General features: G+C 37.3%; 1 protein-coding gene across 3 annotated transcripts in view; it reads right to left on the bottom strand.

Annotated features, from left to right (window-relative positions):
* Positions 1–25,575, bottom strand: part of PALS2 (protein associated with LIN7 2, MAGUK p55 family member) — a 58,993-nt gene that overhangs the window by 7,787 nt on the left and 25,631 nt on the right. For 2 of the 3 annotated variants that reach the window (XM_059480119.1, XM_059480111.1), the window contains exons 2-11: positions 23,131–23,249; positions 18,356–18,508; positions 10,064–10,216; positions 9,334–9,561; positions 8,035–8,166; positions 5,957–6,056; positions 5,375–5,443; positions 4,677–4,838; positions 1,963–2,165; positions 1,405–1,533 (exon numbers count right to left, since the gene is read on the bottom strand). In XM_059480119.1, coding sequence (XP_059336102.1) covers positions 1,405–1,533; positions 1,963–2,165; positions 4,677–4,838; positions 5,375–5,443; positions 5,957–6,056; positions 8,035–8,166; positions 9,334–9,561; positions 10,064–10,216; positions 18,356–18,508; positions 23,131–23,247 — 1,446 coding nt within the window. In that variant the 5' untranslated portion in view covers positions 23,248–23,249. Of the gene's footprint in view, positions 1–1,404; positions 1,534–1,962; positions 2,166–4,676; positions 4,839–5,374; positions 5,444–5,956; positions 6,057–8,034; positions 8,167–9,333; positions 9,562–10,063; positions 10,217–18,355; positions 18,509–23,130; positions 23,253–25,575 lie in introns of all 3 variants that reach the window. The other variant, XM_059480129.1, reaches the window with a different exon arrangement.

Below are 25,575 nucleotides of genomic sequence, written 5' to 3'. Positions count from 1 at the left end.
GACTTTTTGTAATGGAATGGGTTAGGATGCTAGAAATAATACAGCCAGGTCTAACAAGTAAACTGTAATACTTTAAATGACATTTGTTTTTCATTTGTTCAGGAAGCACAAGAATATGAAATAGCAAATCATACTCCATATACACGTGCAGGGATGCAATGCAAAATCCATAAAAACACATAAATGCATATCTGAAATTTAACGACCCTCTCCATTATTTGTAAGAAGTAATACAGAGCCAAAGATGTCTCTTAGGGAATCAAATATTAGGAAGTGCAGGAAATTATTTTTATACTTGTCTGGATAGTTTAAACCTTGCCTTCCTGTATATGCACCATAAAATTCAGGGTTCATTTGGAGCAAGAAAGAGGGATGACTGAGCATCCACAGAGATAATAGAATGCATAATAACTAGAAGCCATGACTAAAAATTATACAATAATTTAGTGGAAATACTAACCCCCCCCCCACCCCATTTTATAGCTTTGAGTGCCCTGTCAGCATTTATTCAAGATATTCCTATGAAGCTGCAGCACTATCATTATGAGGCATCAGAAAACACAGCTTTTTTTCTGTTGGGGAGTTGAACTGCTCAATCTGGCTTTTTTTCCTTTGCTCCTGAAGCTGGGAAAGTTCATGCCCACACGGAGTGTTTATGCTTAGCTGCATTGGAGGAATCGTCTTATTTCCCTCTGCTACACATAGTGTCTAAGAAAAGGAGGGAAGATCTAATGAACAAAACATGCCACTTCACTTTATATGACAAATCCAAGGAACAACAGGGAAGTTGTTCAACACTTCTTATTCTGGCAGCTGTCAGCCACTCTCAGTGCAGCACATGATGCTGCAGCAGTGAAAACAAGGACAACCTGCATTCTTGGGGGTTTTTGTGGGTTTTTTTTGGGGGGGAGGGGGTTGATGGTTTGTTGGTTAGTGAGATTTGTTTGCTTTTTCCTTTTTTGACACAAGCTGCAATATCTTTCCCAAGCATTATAGATTCCATTTTTAAAGCACACACATATTTGACAAACAGGAACAAAAATTTGGGTGGGGAGGGAGATGGGAAAGTCAAGGAAAGACATCTGCATAAAAGAACAATTGCAACCATGAAATATCTACCATTTGCTGCAAATAATCAAAGGTGACAGTTCCCAAAGTACACATTACAAGTAATTTTTGTAATCAACACTTCTCTGTAAGAGGTCTATTTTTAAGAAAGAAGCAATCTCCTTTATACATAGTATTTGATTAACTTCTACTATGTAATCAGCAAAAGTCTTGCCTAACTTTTCTTAAAGACATTTGTTTCAGAACAAATTCCACCTAAAATAAATGATAAATTTTTTTTAAAAGATCTAAGAACATCTTGTTCAAAGAAAACTAAATAGGAAATGATCTGCTTACAGTGAGAAGTTTGGTTGTAATTCCAGCATCTACCACAGCCTTGTGCATAGCTCGCAAAGTCTCTAACTCTGGAGCAGCAATAAACACCACATAGGGCATGAATTCTGAAGTCCTCAGTATTTTTAGAGCCTAGATGCAGAGAAAAAGAAAAAAAAATTTAAAAACCACCAAAGTTTGAGAGTGACTCACCACATCTCCCCCCTTACTTAAGGGACACCACAAAACTCATCTGTGATGATGGGCAGCAATACATAAGTGAATATTCTTATTTCTATTTTGGAAATTCCTACATTCCTTTTGAAATGCTCAGCATCATTCTTTCCTTGGCTAAAAAGACTATTTATTACTCTGCAAGACTCCTCTTTCATGCAGAATTTAAGTTGGGTATTTTCCATCTTTCTAATCCATTCCAAGTAAGTGCCACAAACACAGGAATCCAGCTGATAATTGTAACCTTGAAACCAGATAAGAAGCCTTCAAATTTGAAGGCATCTCTCTTCACCTCTTCAACATTATAATCCCACACTTGTTATAATAATAACATTATAAATCACATACCTGTGGATTTACATCCAAGATGCAGGTCCTTCCTGTCTGAACAACTTCAAGGATGGAATCAATTTTGGTGCCATAAAGATTTCCTTCATACTCTCCATGCTCTAAGTATCTGCCAGCTTTAATATCCATCTCCATTTCAGCTCGTGACACAAATCTGTATGCTTGCCCATCTTTTTCATCATCCCTTGGCTTCCGTGAAGTAACTAAACAAAAATTAAAAATATAAATTGAATGTTTTCATTTTATATTTGGAATATAAATATGAAACTGGACTGCATATTAAGTAGGGAGACTATAATACACATTGTTATACAATTGTAATTGCTCCATGTACAGGTTTATTCTTCATTCTAGATAAATTTTAGAACTGAGCACAGCCCCTCCTGTTCCCTTTATTTATATTTTTTCCTATATGGTGCTTACCCACCCATTTGCCTGTTTCCTTTGCCTACTCCTTTACACTATATAAAATACTCATTCATGCAATCTTTTTAAGTATTCACTTAATAAAATACTTATTTAAGTGACTTGGAAATCAAATGGAAGTTTAACTCTCAAATGCCAAATGTACTTTTGAAAATAGCTGAGCACAACAAGATCTGTCCCATCCCACCCCCAAAACCTTTGCCCTCTGTATTTGTCCTGTTCTTCAGGGTAGAATTACATGGGCTAGCTATAAAGAAAGTTAGTTTAAATATCAGAAGCAGCCCAGCCACCATAGTAGAATCTTAGTGGAAGCCAGCTAATGCTGCTTTCCAGGACAACTTTCCTTTTAAAGCAAGGCAAATTCTCTGCAGAAAGATTAAAGCCAGTATTTGAGTAAATCATTATCAGCTATCCTGGGTATTGGCTACACTGTGCAGTATAGACATTACTTAGGCAAAAAAATAAAAATAAGATTTTAAAAAAGTAAAATAAAATATAAGATCATATTATTATTGACTTTGCTGCCCTATCCCCATATTAAGTACCTGCTACTTATATTTAATTAGATTTGAACTCTAGAACATGTTAAACCTAACAGTCAGTGCATCCCTTTGGTAATACTTCTATCATCATTTGGTGCAACTTGTTGAGACAAGTGGAAAGCAATCTTTCCCTTCCAGTAATTCCTATTCACTTCAATCTTATAGAAAACACAAATGCAAAAAACGATCATCTGAAGCTGTTTAGAATACACATATTACTAGAACATCTAGTTTTAGTCAAGATTCTATTGAAAGATTAAAGCTGTAGTGGTTAATACAATACATTAAAAAGAATCACATATCAGTTTGCAATTAATTTTGGAGAGTAAGCTTTAACATCTTACAGCTAAGAGATGATTTAACAGTTCAGTTATTCACACTGAAGAAAACCACAGCACCACGGGCTGGATCAGAACTCAACACCAAGAACATGCTTCTCCCCTAGAGCACTGGGTCAGCTCAATCCATTTCCCACCTCCCAAAACACATCCTACACAAATCTCTTTATGAATAACCTGGAGAATTTTCTTCTAATCAAAGACCAACTAAGTTTACTGATTCTCCCACTTAAAATCTGAAGGAGAAAAAAAGGTTCTATATAAAATAAACTGGGTATTGCATGTGCATGATTAGACTATCAGATTGGGGAAAGTTTACTTTTATGTCTTTGAAGAATGTTCAACAACTGTGCTGCATTACTTACATATATTCAAGCATCTATATAGCATTTTAGAGAAATAAGTAATTCTGAAGGCTTTTTTGAAATAGAGTAAGAATTTTAGAAGCAGTAAAAAGCCTCTTACTATTTTGCCAATATAAAATGGAATTCCCAAGAGAAGATTTCTTTTTAAAGGTAACACTGAGAAGTCAACCTTGTAATCAGGCCCATCAACCAATTTTAAGTGCCCTGACCAGTTTTGATGATAGAGATTCACCAAATGAGAGAGAGAGACTGGTTCTCTCATCTCGTACAATTCATCTTTCAGACCTGTCCCTCCTCCCATTATTATCAGATCTATTTCTTGCCCACTGGAAACAGAAGAGAACAGACTGTTTTTGAAATTCTGAAAAGCACATGTCAGGAGAATAATAATGTAGCTAGAGTGGGCTTCTCTGGTCAGCAGCCAAACAGGAGGGAGGAGTTGAAAAAAAAAAGGTTAATGAGCAAAGCATCTGAAAGAAAGGCAAGAAAACATGCTTCAGGTAAAATAAGTTTTTTTTCTGCTATTTATAGGGGGAAAAAATAAAAGATTGTGTGTTAAGGCTAGATATATTAAAATACTGTTATGCAAATCTTGGAGATCACAAACACTTCAGTTTTATTGGAAGTTTGCTGCTTTTCCCTACATTTCTAAACTAAAGCAACAATTTATAATGCCTAGTCCACAGGTGGAAAACTAAAAGGTAGACCTGAGAAATTCCACTGGCCGTTCATTACAGAAGGCTACTGGGAACTTATGGAATGACCTCAGTAATGGATGGTGACTGACACTGAGGAAACCCAGATTGAAATACTGCACAGACAAAAACTGCTATTCTGCAGCATCAGCACCATTTAAGTGCTAGTTACAAATGTTTTCATGGTCATATGTTAGTTCAGTTTTCTGAAAACAGGAAGTGTTTTCCCACTCTCCACAATTTTTATGCTCTGACAAAATGACTCCAACACTGAATCACAAGGATAAACATCACATACTTTCCAGTTAATCAAAGGATGATGTTAAGATAGGAATGCTGAGAACTTACATGGCACTGTAGTTCCAAATCTAGTAGGATTCAGCACAATAAACCTGTTCTTCAAACTCCTTCGCCCCACTCCTTGGGCCCCAATCAAGACCAGGGTTTTCCTCTGAAAAGGAGGCATTTTGGCTACCTCCTCATATATCTGGATTTCATGGCGATCAAATTCTACATTGAGAAACGTACAAAAAACTTTAATACACACTCAGGGCTGTAACAAAAAAAAAAGGAGGTAGTCCCTCCCTTCAGGTATTAGTACACATTGGTGAGAGCTGCCCTGAGCCTCCTCTTCTCCAGATTGAACATTCCCAGCTGTCTCAACTTTTTCTCATGGGTGAGATGCTCCAGTCCCTTCAACATCTTTGTATGTCCACATCTCCCTTGCACTGTGGAGGTGCCCAGTACTCTTAGGAGTGGCCTCATCAATGCTGAACAGAAGCGAAAAATCACATCCCCTCAGCCCACTGGCAACAAACATTTCACTGTTTTTGCTTAGCACCCAGTTTTTCTCTGATTTCCACCCACCAAATTATGTACTCAGCACAGCCATGTCTGCGCTGATCGCTATTGTTTTTAAACCATAAAAACTATCTGATCTATCAAACTTATAATCAAATGTTTTACTGCAAATCTTTAGCTTTGGATACACTACACTCTGCAAGTTTTTACACCTAAAGAACGTTTCATGTAGTATTAAGAGATACCTGCATTTCTTGTAGTGAGATACATCATCTTTTTCTTTTTTTTGCTGCTTATTGTTCCACAGAAAGGCCCTAAAAATAAAAAACTAGATGAACTCTCAATTTCTGTTTATTTCTAAAGCTTATTTATATGAATACATGAAACTTTAGATTAATACATTTATAAGGACTATTCTAGAATTGTATATATCCTAGGGCAAGAAATTACATCTATTTACAAACCCATCAAATGGTACAGGAAGAACTGAACACAGAAAAAATTATTTTCCTAGAAAAGAAAGCAGTTGAAAAATTCAGTTTAGCTTATTAACTTTCAGTGCATACCATACAAAAAATTTTTTAAAAGTGCACACTGCCTGTTCCACCTCATTCAGCTTTCCATCACCAGGTGGCAAAACTGATTCATGTATCTTTGAACACTAAACAGACTTCACCCTTTGTCCTTCAGCAAAAGCCAAAATATGAAATTCAGCATTTCACAGTAATCTGTGTAATCTCACATAGCAGTTTTTCTATTATTTATGAAGGCAGGAAAAGCAAAAGGAATCAGAACAAAATCTACTCCTGAAATTTACTAAGTCTCACCTGAGTTGTCCCAGTCCCTCCTAACAAAAGCCTTCCTCTTCTCTTCCAGGAACTGGCTAGGAATTAGACCTGCACTTCCTCCTTCTTTGACATGACTAGCCTGGGAGGGGAAAAAAACCCAAACAAATAATTATATTTAACTTGCAAGAAGCATTTTTCTCATCAAGATGGTGTTGACTGACTTCCTCGCTGCCAGTTTCTCAGTGGTGAGTGTTGATACATTTACTACTGAGATTTAAAAATTCAGAGTCAGATGTAAATATTAAAATTCTCTTTTAGAGAAATAGTGTCTTGATATTGAGTATTAAAATTCAGAAAACTTAAGTAAAATAGATGCAAGTTCCATTACTTGTTCTCATCACGTTAGTACGCTCCTCCAGACATAAAACTTTGGCATAAAATTCCCAAGTGTAATTCTCTGGCTCCAGACACTGTAGTCTCAGGTGACAAAAGTCAAGTTTTGCTAGTATCCAGTATACTTATTTTATATTCTTGAGCTGCTCCAAACAGGCTTCAGTGCAGTTTATTAACTGTCATTTCCCAGTGAATGCAGTAACACATCCCTAATCACGCCTTCAAGCTTTTTGCACTAAGCAACTACATATTTAAAATCTTAGTAACTTAAGCATTCCTAGTAATGAATTGGCTAAAATTCTCTATAAAATAATTTCATGGCAAGCTCAATTCTCAGCAAGCTTAACACACACAAACACAGTTATGAAGTGTTTAATTCTCCATAAATCTTTTGCTTGCAATAAATCCTTCTTTTGCTAACAGGAGATGTTTGCTTTTCAACTGGTATGCTTTCATCTATGACTAACTGATTTTTTACAGTATGAAGTTTCATTAACAGTCTAGCATTTCTAGAAAGCATGAGGAAAAACTAAACTTCTTTTTCCTGGGGCATGATCTGCATAGCAATACACTATACTGATTTAACACATTTCAATTTTGCCAGATTGAGTGTTGAAGATTTATTTCTCCAGGACTCCTACAAGTTACAACTGGAGAGATTGAAAGGCAATACAGAAGTCAGCATGAGCTAAACATCAAATTCCTCCAGAGTTTTGGAGTGTCTACTACTGAAACTAATTAAGTTGGCAGCAATAAATTCTCAGCCTTTCCTCACACTTTTTATTGTCTTTCTTTCTTTTATTACTGTCACTGAGAAGCAACAAAATTCAGCAGCTACTTAGGTATACTGGAATATTTCTGTTGCTTTTAAAGAAGTCATATATCTTGTTCTCAGGTAGTCTGGCTCTCTTCTGCTTGTCACCTTGCAAAGGGTGAGCAATGTAGGGGTCGAAAGAGAAATTAATAATACTCTCTGCCAGCTTTGAGGATCTCAGCTGAGAAAAGGGTCTTAAAAGTTCGCAAAATGGTCTTAAAAGTTCTCTTGTCCCATTTTCAGAGGCACTGATAATGTTTAATTCTGTGCATAGTGTCTTGTAAAAAATAAACATAGCATAAGCATTGGATTACATTTCTACTGCAGGACTGAATGTAGAAATACCACCTTAAAGCAGGATGAATGGTTAATATTTGAAACAGTGCCAAACACTGTGACTATGAGCATGCATGATACACAGCTCACAGACACTGACCACTGTAGAAATAAAACATACACCCTCTCCAGACAGCTATTCTCACTCCCTTCAAATCCACAAGATTAATTTCTCTCTCTGCATCTCTGACCACTCAGGAAGGGATCCACGTCTTCCACAGCTGCTGTCAGGGAAGGCTTACCATAATTATAGTCAAACTAAGACCTTTTTTCTAGAAATTGTCCACCTTAAATTTATTTGTGGGAATGTCCGGGCTTATGATACAAGAACAAAGAAAAATAAACACAACTAATTGTAAAATGAATGTTACATATACAATTTAAAACATTACTTTTCTTTTAGTATTTCAACTTCATATCTTTATATTAGCTTGAAATTGGATTGCAGTATAAATATTTTTTTCATGTATCTACTGTTAAATGGAAGTAGATAATAATTTAAAGAGTTTATTAGTAAGGCACCTACTGGTGCTTTTCAGTTTTTTATTTTACTTATTTTAATCTTTTTACCAACCTGCCACCAATTCGGATCTTCCCGGTTTACAATCTGAAGAATTTCTCCTTTAGAAAATTTCAAACCTGCTTCTTTGCATGGGATGAGGTTGTCATTATATGGATTATAATCAAAATGACACTTGACAAAAACCTGAAATGTGTAAAAGTAACAAAGCTTAAGCATTATAAAATACATTCTGACTAATCTATCTGTCAAACTGAAGTAATGTCTTTACCTACAGCATAAAAACCTTGACATGATCAAAGCTGCATTTGGCATGTAAAATACAATCTAGGGGGAAAAATTATTCACTAACTGGGATGGAATAATCAATGGTACAAGCCTTGGCTGAATTAGCTTCATGATAAAAATTTAAAAATCTGTTCCATTTGGGCATGGTATTACAAAATGGTCATTTCTGCATTTCAGCATATACAACTCAGTTAGAATTTTGACTTTCAATTACTTAAAAATACAAACAAATTTTTGGAATGTGAGCACTGTATTTAAGGCTGGTAGAATCTTAAGAATTACTTTTAAAACATTGAGTTCATGGCAAAAATAACAGGAGATTGAGCTGCTTAAGACTCAAATTTAATGCAGGGGAAGAAACAGCAGGTTGCATGACTGAACTGAAAACATCTTTGACTCTCTTTGTACCAGGCTGGGGAGCAAAGGAAGCCCCTGCACCTGCCTCAATAGAGCACATTCCCTCAGCCTCTACTCAGTGGAAGCACAGCTTGTTACAGTCACAGGCATTAAGACCCACTACTTGAAGGAGCATCTTATAGGCTGTTTCAAAGCACTGATTCAACTCAGGAAGTCACTTCTGCCATGGAGAAACTGACAGCCTACAGCAACAAAAGGATAAGGAATAGCCACCATCCAAGTTACCACTGAAGTCAAGAGAGTTAAAGCTTGTCCGATGAATTAAACACATACCTGCATCCCGTTAAACTGATTATTTTGACACTAACCACGTTATAAACACACACACACTTTACTGCATGAAGTGTGATTGTGGTCAGGACATCAGAGGTCACTTAAGGTCAAAGAAACGTGCTTTATATGTAGCATACAAATGCCTAACAATTTTAGACACTAATCCAAGTTTTCTAAGCACACATATTAGGTGAATAAACTAATTTCTAAAATGTCATTAAAGGTAAATACAGGTATCTACATTTTACTCTTCCTCCTAGCATTATATTCACAAAATAATCAAAACATGTCTAATCCAGAATATTAGAGAATCTTACACAATAAAGTACTAAGCAGAAGTTCTTTTCACAGAATCATCAGAAATGTGCTCCTGACCTGTTGAGGAATGACAGTGTCTCTGTAGCTGGGGAGAATTTTCAAAGTGACACTTCCACTGATGTTTTTCAGCAGTTCTTGCAATTCTTTTGGGTTGTTTCCAACCTCGTGGCCATTCACCTCTTTAATAATGTCCCCCACATGCAGAAGACCTTGCCGATCTATCATTCCTCCATGAAGAATTCGGGCTATCACCAGATCGTTGTTCTCCACTCTGAACGTGACTCCCTGAAAGAGGTACAGGACACCCAGTTTACCACTGTTTGAATTTCAGTTTCATTTCACCATTACCTCAAGCACAAATACACAGCTGTGGGATATTCCACTCCAATGAAAACAGTCACAGCTACTACAGTGTTAGAGCTCCTGATACAGAGAAGTATCAGGTGACACATTAGTGCTTTCACACAAGATTTTCATAAGACTGAAAAATTACTGTTGTTCTTGATTGCACGCAATCCTGTCATCTTTTATCAAGATGTTGTGTTAGTCACTTATGCCAGCAGTCATTCAGGCCAGTGACGCCTAATAACTATCCCATTACTTCTTGGAGAGAATGGGATGGAGTACATGAAAGTATCTTATTTCAACCTCTCAATACTGAGCTTATCACCCATTAAATTACACAATATAATGAAAATAATTAAAACATAATGTAAGAAATCAGGTAAGAGCAAACATTTCCACTAGCACTTTAAAGACACACTCACCCTCACCCTCAATTACTTACCAGTGGCTCTCCTGCTCTTTTGTGAATTCCAAGGATGCGAATAGCATCTACTGGAACAGCCTGGTTGTTCACGGAAGAATTATTGACTTCTGGGCTAGAAGGAGGGGAATCATAACATTTTGAAGCCACAATATCATGTGCTTCCAAGAGTGACTGCAAAGGAACAGAAAAAAAATCTTTTTTATAGTCATGAAATAACTTTTTGTGAAAGGATTTAGTGCTGAATAACCACTGAATCTGTCCTTTTGGGATCAGGTCATAATACCATTACTTCACATGAAATAAAGCAAAAACAGACACAATAAGTGCTCACATGAACTGATAAGCCTATTGCCTTGGCAAATATCCTATCTTGTACAGAAAAATGCTGCTTCTTAAGGAAATATAGGAGAAATGTAACTAAACTGGGAGTAATGTGTGAAGGGAAGAAGGCAGAAAAAGGAGTACCTAAAATAGTCTTCCACCTAATGAGACAGTATCTGAGCAAATGGTTACAGTAAATGAACAGCCCACTGCAAAAAAATGAAGACAACTCATCATTAGATACTTGTGTTTAATGCAATAAAATTTTCCTCCACAGTAATTTGGATAATGACAAGTATGCAAGGATTTCTAGCTATCTGCAGAATGAGTGCTTCCTGTTTGCATAAAGCCAAGACAGAATTCTAGTAATAAATGAATCCAAGCTTACAGATTTTATTTTCTGGAAGACAGGAGCTCAGACCTTAGAGTTAACAGTGTTTTCTCCAGTCCACATACGTAAATGCAAGGTAGAAGGAGGAGGTCCAAATGAATATAATCATGTTTGGAAGACAACGTAATTTAGGCATGATTTTTTCATAAAACGTATCTTAGGATAAAGAAAAATGTATAAGACAATACATACAGGTAAACCAAGATCAAACTTGTGCACTAAGACAGAGGAGAGACTTTCAGACTTTCTGTCTTTCTGTCACCTTCTAGTGTAAGGTGTCCCTGCCCGTGGTGGGGGATCTGGAACAAGATGATCTTTAAGATCCCTTCCAACCCAAACCATTCTGTGATTCCATGAGAGGAACAGGGACGCCCAATATCCATCATACACAGTAGTCCAAGGTAAAGCATCCTACAGCACAGGGAGTCACACTGACAGATACACAGAGAGCAGCAGCAAGCAGAAGAGATGCCTACTGGGCCTCCAACTACACAGCTTTGTTTCCAACAGTGACTGGTCAGATATGGTCTAAAGGCAGGTCACTGACTATGTCACAGAAGTAGCTAAAAAAAAAGACACCATGGGACTATCAGTGATACTGACATGCACATGCCAGAGGAAGACAGCAAACTACCAGAAAGCAGAGCAGGCAAGCAGGTAAGAGTCATGACTTGCTATGCAGTCTGCCCCATCCTTCTGTAAGCCACCTCTAAGCTAAAGGCTGTGCAACCACATTAGGTTAGTGCTAAGCTCAGCATGCAAGCCCTCAAAATGCCACAAACCTGAACAGTCATTTTAATCTGCCCATTACACGATGAACCTGCTTTTATTTCAACTTGAGGTTAGAAGGAAGTATTAATTCACCGATTTTGCCCCTTCCATTAAGACTGTAAAGACAGCTGCTTATTGTGGCTGCTCTGATACTGTGGACACAAACCAAATCAAATTAAATAGGAAAAACAATCATTTATTTAAATCAAGCAGCTGTCAGATGGTAGCAATTTCTAATTCTTCACTATCCAAGATACATCCAATCCAGAAACCAGGAGAACAGATCTCTCTGCCAATGTTTGCAAGCAACATATTTTTGGATCTTTCTGCATTTCCAAAATGAAACTAATTTGCATCAGCAACATATTTTTACAGATTAGTACTCATAAAACCAGGTAGATACAGTGGTATGAAACGGACAGTTTTCTTCTGGTCACATGCTAGAACAAATTGTCCCTGAAGTTTCTGACCACAACTCACTATTATACTTCTCATAAAGCCTCACACACCTGCCTGGACAGGTCTCTGCCCTTTAATGGTAATGCAATTTATAGATTATAATCTGATCCAAAAAGCCTACTAAGATAACAGTCTGTGTCATCCTTTTCAAATTAAAATGCTCCATAAAATTCTTCAGTTCTTAAATCTGATCCCATTTCACATTCTGATCCTTTTTAACCACTCAGTTTTATGGATAAGCATGAATTCCTACAACAGCTACTTAACCATCTCTCAGTCAAAGGATCTTTGTCCGATTTCATTTTACACAAAGCCTGAGTCACAGAAGGACTATCAGGGACTGCCCTCAGCTCTAAAGTGTTTTCTTTAAAAAAGTAGTTCATTGGTTTCCTGAAGGCACAGTCAACTTATTACTGTCCCATACCCAACTCTCAGTTCTGAAACTCAAGAATCTGTACCAGTTTTATGAGCTTGTTTCCAGGCAGCCAGGTCATGACCTACAGTCCTGAAGAACACTTAAGTACAGGCACTTGGCAACAGGTCCCTGTGTCTGTACCACTGCCGGACTACTGGCCAACACTTGATGTCCTAAGTTACTTTCTTATTTCAGGAGCATGGCTGAGAGAACTGAGAAATACAGTTACATTTACTTCTCTTGTTTCTTTCTTGTGATACCCAAAAAAGTTATATCCTGTGCTCCTGCAACTCCAGAGCTCTACAGAAATCTGACCTTTCCATACTGGTGCTGGAACACTTATAAAACCACTGCCAAAGTCTGCAAAACAACAGGGACTGATCAACAACCATAAAACAGTTCAAAGTTTCCTCCATACAAAATTTCCTCCTGTAAACAAATCAGCTGATCATTCAAGATTGCATAGGTGTAGAAATGTTGTCATGAAAAAATGCCAATATTGTCCAAAAAAGGCACTTAGGAGAACTGCTACAAATCACAAGAAGTAATACACAGTCCTGTGGATACACAGTCCTGTGACAGACAGTATGGTCTCTTTATGCAAGACACTGTCAAAAAACAATCCATAAACTTAGAAGATATTGATCTCTTTACAGTAGTTTACTGTGACTGCATATATTTGACAGGTAAAAATATTTTAAAACATAAGTGAAAATTCAGTAAACAGAGAACCATTAAACATGCAAGGCTCTCTGCAGAACTGAAGCCAAGTTCAAACTCAACATTTGTTTTTCATTTAAAAAATTCTCAACACAATCAAAACATGTTATGAAGCACTGCCCTAAATAACAGAATGACCATTTCTCCAATTCTGATCCAAAAGAACAGTTAAATTACAAAGTGGGGGCTGTGGTGGGAGGGAATATACAAGAGTAGAATGACTCTATAGTCTTGAATTCAGGCCTCCTTTCCTAACATTTTAGGCCTAGAAGTATCTAAAATATTTCCTTTCCTCTTTTATGCACTAAATGTGTGCTAGTCTTCCCCGATAACCCTGTTTAAATATTAGAACTTAATAAATAGACTAGAGACTCCTAATGTTCATGTGAAAAGAACACATTGTAAAGGCTCTCCTGGAAAAGTGAGGGAATCATGACCTTAGAAAAATCAGAAGAGATGGTAAGAACACAAGAATATGTAGGGAAAATAGCCCTATACATTAATATCTGTCTAGGATACAATTTAAGGTCACTTTTTCTAAATGAAACATTTAAAAAGTATGATCAGCCCTTACAAACTGGCTGCTTTTCAGATTAAGTATTTTATTGCCAGCATAATCTATTTAGGATGAATGGTTTAGCTAATTCTTGAAGGGTGAAAGTAACAGAACAAGCTCTTCCAAGAGGAAGTAGAAGTGATTCTTCTGCATGTTTAACCACTCCAACAGTGTGAAAATTTTTAAATGCTGTTTCTTTCCTCAAGGCAACCTCTCTTACCACTCCTGTCTTCTGCTCTCCAGCTACTGTCTGGTAAGATTTGCTACAGCCTTTTTCATGCGCAGCATGTGCCAGCTGGCTCTCCCACACATACTGACCTACTGGCCAGCCATCAATACTGTGAAACTCATTAGAACTTTCACACTTTGACCTCTGAAAAGTTCAGTTAAAACTAAAAAGGGTAAAGAGTGGAAGGGATGAAAAAACAAGGAAACAAGAGGAGAAAAGAAAGGGAATAATAATACAGCCAGGCATGCACCTGTACTCCAGAGTTAGTCCTTCCCAAATGCTCTTCTACAAAAATGTGTAGAAAAAATGAAGTCCTGTAATTTGGTATTTCTAGCACTAAATGATCCAAACAATCTACTGCACTGATGCCTTGTATATCCACATTTTATACTTGCATGCCAAGGCAGGTTACAACTGTAAGGTGAGGCTGTGATAAAGTGGAACCATTCATTTGTAAAATACAGTCAGCCTCTAACCAATTACACAGTACTGTCCATGGAACTTTTAAAGAGTCAGGTTGAGTTGTTAGCACTTTTACTGAACTGGAGAAAGGATGTAAAAGACTTTTTCTATAAATGCAATTGACATTGTATTTTTCCTCTTTCCCTTCTTGCAGAATTTGGAATATGCCTACTTGCATCAAATGAGGCAGAAATGATAGCACTTATTTATTGAGTATTTAGGTAATTTTCTGTTTCCTTTTTGCAGGAGACACACAGCTTTCCCAAGCCTTAAAAAAAGATACAATATCTACATTTTGGTCTGCAATTTGTCCTAGAAGTACTTCCAGAATGGTCTTAACTGTGATATCAGTTCAATAAAAACAGTACTTTGACCTCAGCTGATTTTGTTGCTTGCACATGCGTAATGGAAGTACAAAATTAAGGGCTGAAAATTCTCCCTAATTTTCGGCTTCAGAAATGAATCACAGCAGATATACTTTGAAGAAGTAAGTAGCTAGCTAGGTGCTTTTGCCCATACACAGCAGCCAAAACTGCTCATTGTTTCTGCAAATGAGACTGAATGCCTCACAACAGGCACACAGAAAGTAAATTTTAAAAATACAAATTAAAACTTCTTCAGACTTTTTTAAAATGAATTCCAATTCTGACAGAGTGATGAATAGGCAGCATTTAACTATCTTAACCACCTATTTTCTCTTCCTTTCACACTTTTTTGTCCTTTTTCTACAATCCAGATTTTGCAGCAAACAAAGTTGCACTGCATTTTTCTTACATGCCCATGACTCACCCAACACTATAGGGAAAAAAGCAGCATGTAAGCAATAACCATGACATGAATATTTAAACTATGTTCCAAGGAAGAGTCAACAAACTGCAAAACTAAGTGTGACGCTGATAATAAACAAATCAGAAGTCTCCATAAAACCCAGAATGACTGGACAAAATGGATCATGGGAAAGCATCAACATGCTTAATAAAGGAAGTTATGCTTCTCAAATCTAGTCAGATTCCTTGGAAGAGTCACCAACAAGCATGGCAACAAGGCAGTTAGAGTTGTTAATGTAGAACAACTTCCATAGCCCTTTGGCAGAAGTCTTTCAGAAAAACAAAAATATAACAGGAAAGACAGTAAGGCTTTCATATGGAAGAAAATATTGGTTAAAGACAGAAAAATTGGTGTCAGGAATATGGAATTTTTAGTTTTCAGAATTCATGTCATCAGGTGATTTCCACAGGCATCTGGGCTCAGTTCTACACCTGCCAATATAGTGACATGTCAGATAAATGGCCTAGGAAATGGGGATGAGAAATGAAATGACAGTTTGCTGATGCTGATGCACTACTCAAGGACTGAAACAACTGCCTGTAACCTGCAGAGGCACCTCATGAGCAATAGACTGAGAACAAGGCAACTTAAATTCAACACAGACTACAAGGGAAAACACAATCCTAGCTTTATGTATTAACTGAAAGACTCAGAAATGGTATTTCAAAGATGTAAACAATACAAAACCAAACTGAGCCTAACAAGCAATCCACCTCTACTCTCCCTGAGCCTAGAGATACCTCTTCCTTACTGACAGGGTGGTCAAACACTGGAACAGGCTCCTTCCTAAAGAGGTGGCTGATGCCCCATGTCTGTCAGTGTTTAACAAGCATTTGGACAACACCCTTAATAACAGCCTTTAATTTTCAGCCAGTTCTGAATTGGTAAGGCAGCTGGAGTGGATGATCACTGCAGGTGCCTTCTAACTGAACTTTACTGTTCTATTCATCAGCTGTTAAACAGGCAAACCAAGTACTAGGAACTTTTAGGCCATGAGTAGGAAATGCAATGTAAACTATGACACTACTTTAGAAATCCATGCTGCATACAGCTTTGCTTCCCTTCGTTTTATTTATTTGACACAGAGAGACACAATGAGGTCTCTCAAACCACAAGTAACATGGAAAAGCTGATTAAGAAAAACTGTTCACTTTCTTCCTACACAAGAAGACAGGAATATTAAGTGAAATTGACAGGAGACAGTCTCAAAACCAAAAGAGCACAGTCTCCACTCAGATGGGGGATGCTATGAATGACAGATTTTCATATGGGTTGGAAAACACAACTGAATAAGCTCATGGAAGAGAACCACAGGTGGATGACACTACTTCTCACTCAGAAGTCTTAGCAACTAATCACTAAATCTTCACAACACATTTTGGAAGGTATCGTTGTTGGAAAACAGAAGAGATGTTTGCTAAATGGACCTTTAACATACAATTAGGAAGCACTAAACTGAACAAAACTGTAAAATTAAGATAGAATATATGCAGTTTCATGTCTGCTCCTTGCTCATATCAAGCAACAGAAAAGGTACAAGAAAGAGCATAAATACTGACACTCCAATTCATCAGCTATTTTGGAACTTTCACACTACATGTTTAAGTTGCTCAAGCCTGAACTAATGAAGTATCTGACACCAAGATCACATTCTGCCTCTCTGTAGATCTGACCACAGAACAGGAATAAATGCTGGGTTTGCCTTAGTGTTGGCTATTCACCCAGTAATTCTTATTTGATTCTTAATCACCCAAAAATTCTTATTTGATCTGTCTCCTACAGGCCATCTCCAGTTTCCACCCCAAAGATCCTTTTCCCAAGCTTGTCTCTGGCCTTTGCCATCTCTCTCCAGAGATCACTGCTACTGAGCCTTTCAAAGTGCAGCACTTCAATTGTTATGCCCTTTTCATCTTTTGATTCATCATCCTCTTTGACTTTCAGCTTTATTTTCTCTGTCTAACACAATAGACCACTGTCAGGTCTGTCAGTGCACAGCTGGCCCTCAGTTCTAGTCCTTGTGCATTTTAGCCATCAATTCCTCCAAACTCATCCAGTCCTTTCCAAGTACCAATTATTTTCTATGGGACCAAAGACTGATTTGCAGGTTTATGCACCAGTAAGTCTCCAATCATAGTTTTTCATCACTCTGCTATGATGCCTGTCTGGAGAAGTAAGAGCACAAGGGAGGCCAACACAGGAGAGGCAGAGGAATTGCCAGTACTCAGAAAAGCTACTGCCCCAAAAGCTGAGTTCTTGAAGCAATTCCTTTCCCAATAGGACACAATACAACCAAAAGCATTTTCAGTGTTTATCCATGTTAAACGGTAATATATCTCACTGCTATGTTTGTAAAACATGTAATGAAAAACCTGGGGGGAAAGTGTGTTTAAACTCATCTATCCCAAAAATGCCTACGACTTCATAGCTGTCTGCCAAAAGAAACCCACTTATACTATGGCAAAAAGTTGTTTATGTTCTTCTACAGAATACCTTTAGCTTAGTAGCAGTCTCCACTGAAGTAGCAAAGTCCACTGAACCCTACCTAGAAAGGCAGAATCCACAAAGCATTTTCAAACCTTGATCTTTGAGGCTCAGTACAGAAGCTAGTCATAGAAACAGCAAAATGGAAAAACATCTGCTTTTGACAAGCACATGTCAGCACTTCACTTAAGCAGAGCAACAGTGAGAGGGCTGCAGAGTGTCAGCTTCAGCTGCAGTGCAGATCAGCTCACAGAAGAATCACGTTCATTCACTCTGCAAACCATACATCTTACACACGAGTATGAGTGCAAACAGCTCAACTGAAATGCACAATGCTCATGATCAGAAACTGAGATCACCTGAAAATGTTATGGATGAAGCAAGCCTTTGGGGAATTTTTATGGAAACTCCAGTCATACAGGAAGTAAAAGCTTGTCCAAGCTTTATAACAGCAGAATTTAATACAGTGAGTAAAGGTAGTTTTGAAATTATATCAAAGAATAAAATCATGTTTATTTTTAACACGGCTTCTGATTTACCTTTTATTTGGAGTAAAATCCTTTACATTACAATCCATTACATTTTGTTATAGTTCAGGTTTTGTTTCATTGTCATTCCTAAATCTGTATGTGGACACTGATACAGTAAGTTGGTAACATACAGTAAAAAGGTGGCACCTGAAAATGAGGCTCCTTGAGTATTCCAACCAATTCTGCAACATTTTCATCCTTATTTACTAAGGGACTGATGTCTTCAAGAATTTCATTCACCAGCTCCAGGTTGTTGTCACTGACAGCCTCAAGCTTAGAATCTTCCAGTCGCTCATGAGCCTGTGAGATTAAATACACAAGACTATAATGTAAATAAGTTTTGAGTGGTTCAAATCTATAAACTTTTCAAGTAACTTCTCAGTGCAATATTCAGCAGAAAAGCCAGAAAAATTACATATAGGATAACCTGACTGAACTGCTGAAGGATTTTGCATGCTCAACTACAGGACCCAATACACTTTATAAGCAGCACATACCAGAGAGGCTTTGAAGTGCATATCTCCTCTATGCTACACACACCAGGCATTGCTCTAGCAACAGCACAGCACCTCAGGACCTTTCCTGCTTTGGAACCCTGGACAAGTACACCTTTTAGAAGAAGGGCAGAAGAGGAGCTATGGGATCTTTCAGAGTTGGCAACAAAAACATTTAGCTCAGACTCCTCCCATTCAAACACCTTCTGAACAGCACATTCTACCTGCTAACATCTGCCTAACTGAAGGAAATGCTAAAGAAAAGTTGGAGTCAAAGGCAGCCAGCAGTAACCTGGGCTGCATTGAAAGTGTTGCTAGAACAGCTAGTGTTACTCAGCACTAGTGAGGCCACACCTGCAACACTCTGGACATTCTGGAAAGAGCTCAGTGAAGGGCCACAAATATGATGAAGGGTCTGGAGCACCTCACATTTGAGGAAAGGCTCATCAAGCTGGACTGTTCTGCCTGGAGAAGAGAAGGCTCAGGGAAATCTCATCAATTGCATATGTATATGTGTATAAAAGGTATACTACACAAAGAGGACAGGGACAGCCTGTTTCCAGGGATGACTGGTGACAGGACAGCAGGCAGGGGCATAAAATGAAACTCAGGAAGCTCTGTCTGAACATCAGGATACACTTTTTCCAGCGTGAGGGTGACTGAGCACTAGCACAGTTACCCAAAGAAGATGGGAGTTTCCAACTCCTTGGAGATACCCAAAAGCTGTCTGGATGTGGTCCTGGGCAACCATCTCCAGGTGGCCCTGCCTGAGTAGGGAGAGTTGGACCAAATGCCCTCCAGAGGTCCCTTGCAGCCTCAACCATTCTATGATTCTTTGATAACATTTCATCTATTTCTAGAGCTATTCCTGCAGACATAACCATTTCCTGAACTCTGCAGATACTGAAATTCATTGAAAGGTAGGTGCTTTGAGCAGGAAGAGAAGCATCTCTGAATGCTTAATTTATTTATTACAGACAGTGCTCTATCACAGAACTAGGGTACAAGGAGGCCAAAAATAACAGATTCTCAATTAAAAGTTATTTTCAACACTGTAGCAACAAGAAATTTACAAAGGAGCAATTACTTTGGTATATAAAAACCAAATACATAATAGATATAATTCAGAGTCATCTATATATACTTCCCACAGATATAATTTGAAGGTATGTGAGCACTTCTGCTCTCTTATTACTGCTTTAAAACTGACAATAAAATAAAATTTTGCTAAAAGCACAGAACTTTGCTTCCTGAAATCATCTAAGTATTAAATTGTTCTTCATATCTATAAAATGCTGTTTCTGCAGGCCTGATGGCTAAACTCTGGAAAGGTTAACTTAACAGAAAGGCATTTCAAACATTCTCCAACACCAACACACACAAACCAAATGACTGTAATTCCAAAGTTATAGGAAGCTCAGCACCTACACACATTCTCCTTTATAAGGAATGCTATTTTGTATAGAACACACACAGTAAACAATATCCTTCTTTTAAAATTTAGTTCTTTTACAGCAAGTAAAAACACAAATCTAGTGATTTTTAGTCATAACCCAACTGCAAAACCTTTTTAAGATTAGAGAACATGGGTTACCTTTTTTCTCACTCATTGTTTTCAAAAAAACACCACTAACACTGAGTGATATAATCTAAATGCAAATATTCTCACCCTTCACTCCAAAATCAAGGCCATGTATATACTGGGGAACATAAAGTTTTATCAGTAAACAATCTCTGATCCTGTAATATGTTGAGGAGTAACAGGATATGGAATGGTATGAGTAAGTTAAAAAACAAACAAATAGGAATACCTAACTTGGATATTGCAATATTTTTTATTTCAATAGAACATTTCAGAAATATTGATACTGAATTGAGCCTTTCTGTGCATTCAGTATATATCATACCTGCCAAATGTTCAAATAGTAAGGCTTTTACCTCCAACAATCTGACATCTTAAATACTGGACTAAATGCTTATAGATTACTCCCAAGATGTCTCCTTGGCCTGGGCTGGGCATTCACCTGTAGGCTGTGATATAATGCTAAAAGCAGTAGTGTAACAGCAGAAGGAAGATAAAAGTTTTGAGGTTTGAGAGAACAGTTAACAATCCAGGAGAAGAAAGTTTTGATACCACAGTTCAGCAGCAAAACTGAGGAGAATTCATGCTTGTTCCAAGTTCAACAGTTATTTTCCAACAGTTATTTAGGACAGGGCATCATGATTTTAAACTAAAAGAAGGTAGATTGAGACTAGATATAAGGAAGAAAAGTTTTAGGATGGTTGTGGTAAAACACTGCAATAGGTTGCCCAGAAAGGTTGTAAACACTCCATCCTTGGAAACAATCAAGGTCAGGCTGGATGGGGCCCTGAGCAACCTGATCTAGTTGAAGATGTCCCTGCTCATTGCAAGGGGGTTAGACAAGGTGACCTTTAAAGGCCACTTCCAACCAAAACTACTCTATGATTCTATAAACATCAGTGACAGGAAAAAACATTTTACAATGATAATAGTTCTCCTTTCCTCTACCACCTACTGAAAAGTGAAAGGTTCAGTGAAAGAACCCTATCCAACAAAAACCTCTGCAATTTCTACCTTATTACCTTTATTCTATACAGGAAAAGTGTGAAATGAATGTAACCCAGTTTTAAAAGACCAGCCAAAATGCACTGCAAAATACTGCAAACTAACTACTGTACTTATCATTCACCTTCATTTATTTAAGGACCAAAAGGAGAAAACAAGTTTGGATAGCTTTTGGCACATTTTCCCAAGTTTTTTATTGTCCTTTTTGGTGTACTTTACATAATGATTAGTCTTAATAACTGGCTAATAAAGGAAAATGAAAAAGCTTTTGCATTTCTGGCTTGCTTTGAAATGATTCTGCTGTAACAATGTAACCATCTCAGAGAACTGAGATGACTGAGAACTGAGAACCAGCTCTTCTAATAGAAAAGCAAGTTTATGTATTTTTAGGGACAAATATGTGAATTACATACGCTTCACCAAATGTGTTTTGATCTTATCCTTATTTAGCACTGCTTGTTAAGACTGAGGATTTTTCCAAAATAATTACTAAGAAAATATGAGTGCAGTCACACCATGTGAACACAATTAAAACCTTTAAGCATTCTAGATAAAGCATGTGTATAGTTAAGAATCTGTTTCTGTTACAAGCACTTTTTTTACATCTGCTAGTCATTAAATTCCACCTAATTGTTACTACTGGCCATTAAAGCACAAATTCTTTATAAGAAAAAAAGGCTTTGCAGTGAACATTTTCTTCATGATAAATATTAAAGATGACTTATGCAGCAGACACTTACAGTTGTTCCCATTGTCAGTAAAAAAATGCTTTTACTTACTCTAGTAAATTTAGTACACAAATCTTTCTCTCTGCAGTCATCTCACCAGCAGATAAGACACTTCTATTACTTTTAAGTTTATTACTGTGCCATGTCTTCAAATTAAAACCAGTTTTTTAAACAGCCAAACAGAAGTAGATTCTTATATGAATTCTCATGAGATGTTTTCCTTTCCAGATTTTTATACTGAACAAAATCCATGGGCAACAATCCTTTAGCTTTACAGAGGATTTCATACCTGCCCAGAGGGCACTGCTTTCATATGTCTATTCCTATTAAAGAGACAGCTGTATTTAAGTTAACTGGGTTTTCCTCTTGAAAGGAGCTTATTTTTATGAAGTAAGATTAAGAACATATATAAGTGATGTGCAGTATTTGACTGCATTTCCTACTGGTAAGACCAGCTACATTTTAATTAAAGAGTCCAAAGATTTTTTTGCAAATATCACCTCACATATTTATAATTGATTGCTACCACCCATACATAAAAGATTTTTGTAATCCAAGAACAAAAACTTAGGATAATCCATGTTTTAGAGAGCTGAGAATCAAAGATAAAATTATTAGTCTGAGATCCAGTAAAGGGCATGGAAAGAATATTTTCCTGGCATATCAGAAAGTAGTTTTGAGCTGAAGATGAAAAGAAAACATTTTTTTGCCACAGGATAATGAAGGTGACTGTTCTCACTTTTCATCTCTGGCAAAACCACTAGAAGTCAGAAGGCATATGAGTTATGCACACAACAGTGGTTACAAGACTGTGTGGTTACATTAAAATCAGCTGCTTCTAATTCCAAATATTATGATTTTTCTTCCTAAATAATGTAACCGCATTATTTCTGTAATCTCTGAATTTTTTATCTTCCTCTAGATTTTTCCATAGAACTATTAACCAGCATGCACAGAAATCATGAACTCTTCACCTTCAAGCCGGTCTTCAAGTCTTTTAATAAGATGAACCAACAACGTGTTGTGGATACCTCAATACACACTCAATGTTCACAAAATAATGTAAGAGTTAAAACATTTCCAGATTCTACTCAAAGTAGCAAATTTAAATACCTTAGCAAGCGATCTTACGATGGGGTTTTCCATAATTCCTTTAAGAAAAATCAGGTCTATTTCTTCAGCGCCTGTCGATGTCGGCAGATCAGTAAGGTTGTCTAAGACCTGCTGCATGGCTGCTGACAAAACAAAAACAAAAAGTAAATACTGACCAAAACAGGCTTCCATAAGGAGCAAAAGCTCTGGGAAACACCACAATATTAACTTTAAAGATGTTAAGCAGTCAAATACATCTACTGAGAACAAGGGGACAGAACAGAAAAATAACTTTTTTTGTGTGTACGTCTGAAATGAAATACAGGTTGCATCAAACTGAATCCAGGCCGAGCACATTCCTTCCAAGATTTGCTACTAAGGACTGAAAAAACAAACAAGTATAAACTATGTATAAAGTATGTATAATCTTCCAAATACAGAAAAATCAACTCCTTCAGTACTCTTTTTATTTCATATTTTTCAGAAGTTTTCAGCCCTCATACATATAGCAACCCACAAGTTTTACAATGCCTGTAGAGTCAGATTCACTGTTGTAAAAATGACCACGTAGTTCCAAACCAATTTTTTTAAACCAAAAATGTGCTTCCAAGGCAGCTCTTACTGTGGGAGCACTCGTGCCCACCCCAGCAGCCCTTTACAGCCAGCCCTGACCCACTGCACTGTGGCACTAAGTGCACTAACACCAGCCTGGTCCCACAGCACACTGCAGTAGTGGGAAGTACTGCAATGAGTGCAATGAGTACCCTACAATGAGAAATGCGTCGTGCCTGCCTGCTACCCTCAGACTTGCTGAGAGAACCACTCTTGGCTGAGAGTCAACAATGCTGCCCAAGGAAATGTCAGGAAATGCCACCATCCCAGCTGTCTGACCCCCTGAAGTCATCGAGGTGAATTAAGAGAATTTGTTCTTATTCTTAACTTTACTCTTTTAAACTCCTGCCATATATAGATATGCATGCTCAAATAGACACGCACACAGGTGTACTAACAAAATCTCCTGTTGAGATCCCCAACAAGCCCAGAAGCCTTGGAATAACCACTGTGTTCTGCAATGCTCTGCATGTTGCAGAGTAGTATATATCAAGAGAATTAGAAAAGCCTATATGCCCCTTCTCCCACACAGGAATTTACCCTTAAATTTCCTCACTGCTTTATAATGAAAGCTATTATGAAACTGCAGAGTAACAGAACAAACTGCATTTCTCAACACCTACTTTCTGACTCTAATTCTTCCTAGAAAATTCCATCGGAAGAAAAAAAATTCTGGCCATTCTTTCTGTTAAGTGGAACTGACTTTTCAACAAGTAAATCAACTCACGTGCAACATTTTAACTACAGCAGTACATGTTGAAAGACCTGTATTATGTTAAATGTTTTAACCACACTTTTCGTTTCAAAAAAAGTGAATTTTCTGTGAAGCCATGAGTAGGAGGGAAAATAACATTTTATGTTTTCAGATTTTGAAGCAGCATTATTTCTACTTTGTAACAGACAAAGTGCTGTCAGCAACCACACATTATATAAAGTCACAAAATTACCATGCAAACAGTTCACAACTTCCCCAGACTAGGTAGGTCCTACATCCTGACTAGTTCAGCTGCAGATGAAACTGCCTTCTTCACATTTTCTCAATTCCCAGTTTCAGACTCGTGACTTTTAATGTAGTCACGCAAGCTGTACTATCTGCAGAAGTGGGCAGATGTTTCTGGCCAATTTACGTCATAGGTGCTGCATAATAATGCAAGTGTTAGAATAATAACCTTTCTTTACATTTTTAACAGTTATGCAAATTCTTTTTTAAGGGATTTCAGGTTAGCACTTTTTCTCCTACAAATAATCGGAGAAAATGCAAAGCTTCCTTGAAGTCAAAGTATGCATCACAACCAGCAGCTGCAATTCCAGCATCTGATGGTGACAAAGATATTTATAATAAACACATTGGTCATATTATCTGCATGACATTATCCTGTTTCTTACTTAAGCCTTTCAGAATTCTGCCTTAGATCAAATTTTAAAAATAGTCCCTAATAGTCCCTTTATCATCAAAAAGAAAATGTTAAGAGCAATGTTAAGCTTCAGAAAAATGTCTTCATGCAAGTAGTCAGGGTATTTTCAAATGAATATTTTATTCAATAAAGGTTTCACAAACATCTAGCATCAGAACTACTTAAGTATATTTCAGCATTTTTAGAAAACAGCAACCAGCTTTATCAACATGCAGAATTCAAAATATTCACAAAGGCAGACTTGCATTCCAGGTCATCAAAACTAAACCCAGCTGTTCTCAGAAACAGCTTCCTACAGTTGAGTGTTGGCTGTCTCATGGCACAGCCATCACAGCAAGAGTTTCTTAGTTATAAATAGTGTTGTCTCAATATTAGAAAGCAAACCAAAAAGGCAGGATAAGGCACCTTTACTCATACTGTATTGTTTATGTTTAAACAC

The sequence above is a fragment of the Ammospiza nelsoni genome, chromosome 1 (assembly GCF_027579445.1).
Source record: "Ammospiza nelsoni isolate bAmmNel1 chromosome 1, bAmmNel1.pri, whole genome shotgun sequence".
NCBI lineage: Eukaryota > Metazoa > Chordata > Aves > Passeriformes > Passerellidae > Ammospiza > Ammospiza nelsoni.
The sequence above is the reverse complement of the archived record's forward strand: the minus strand, read 5'-3'. Positions and strand labels throughout refer to the sequence as shown.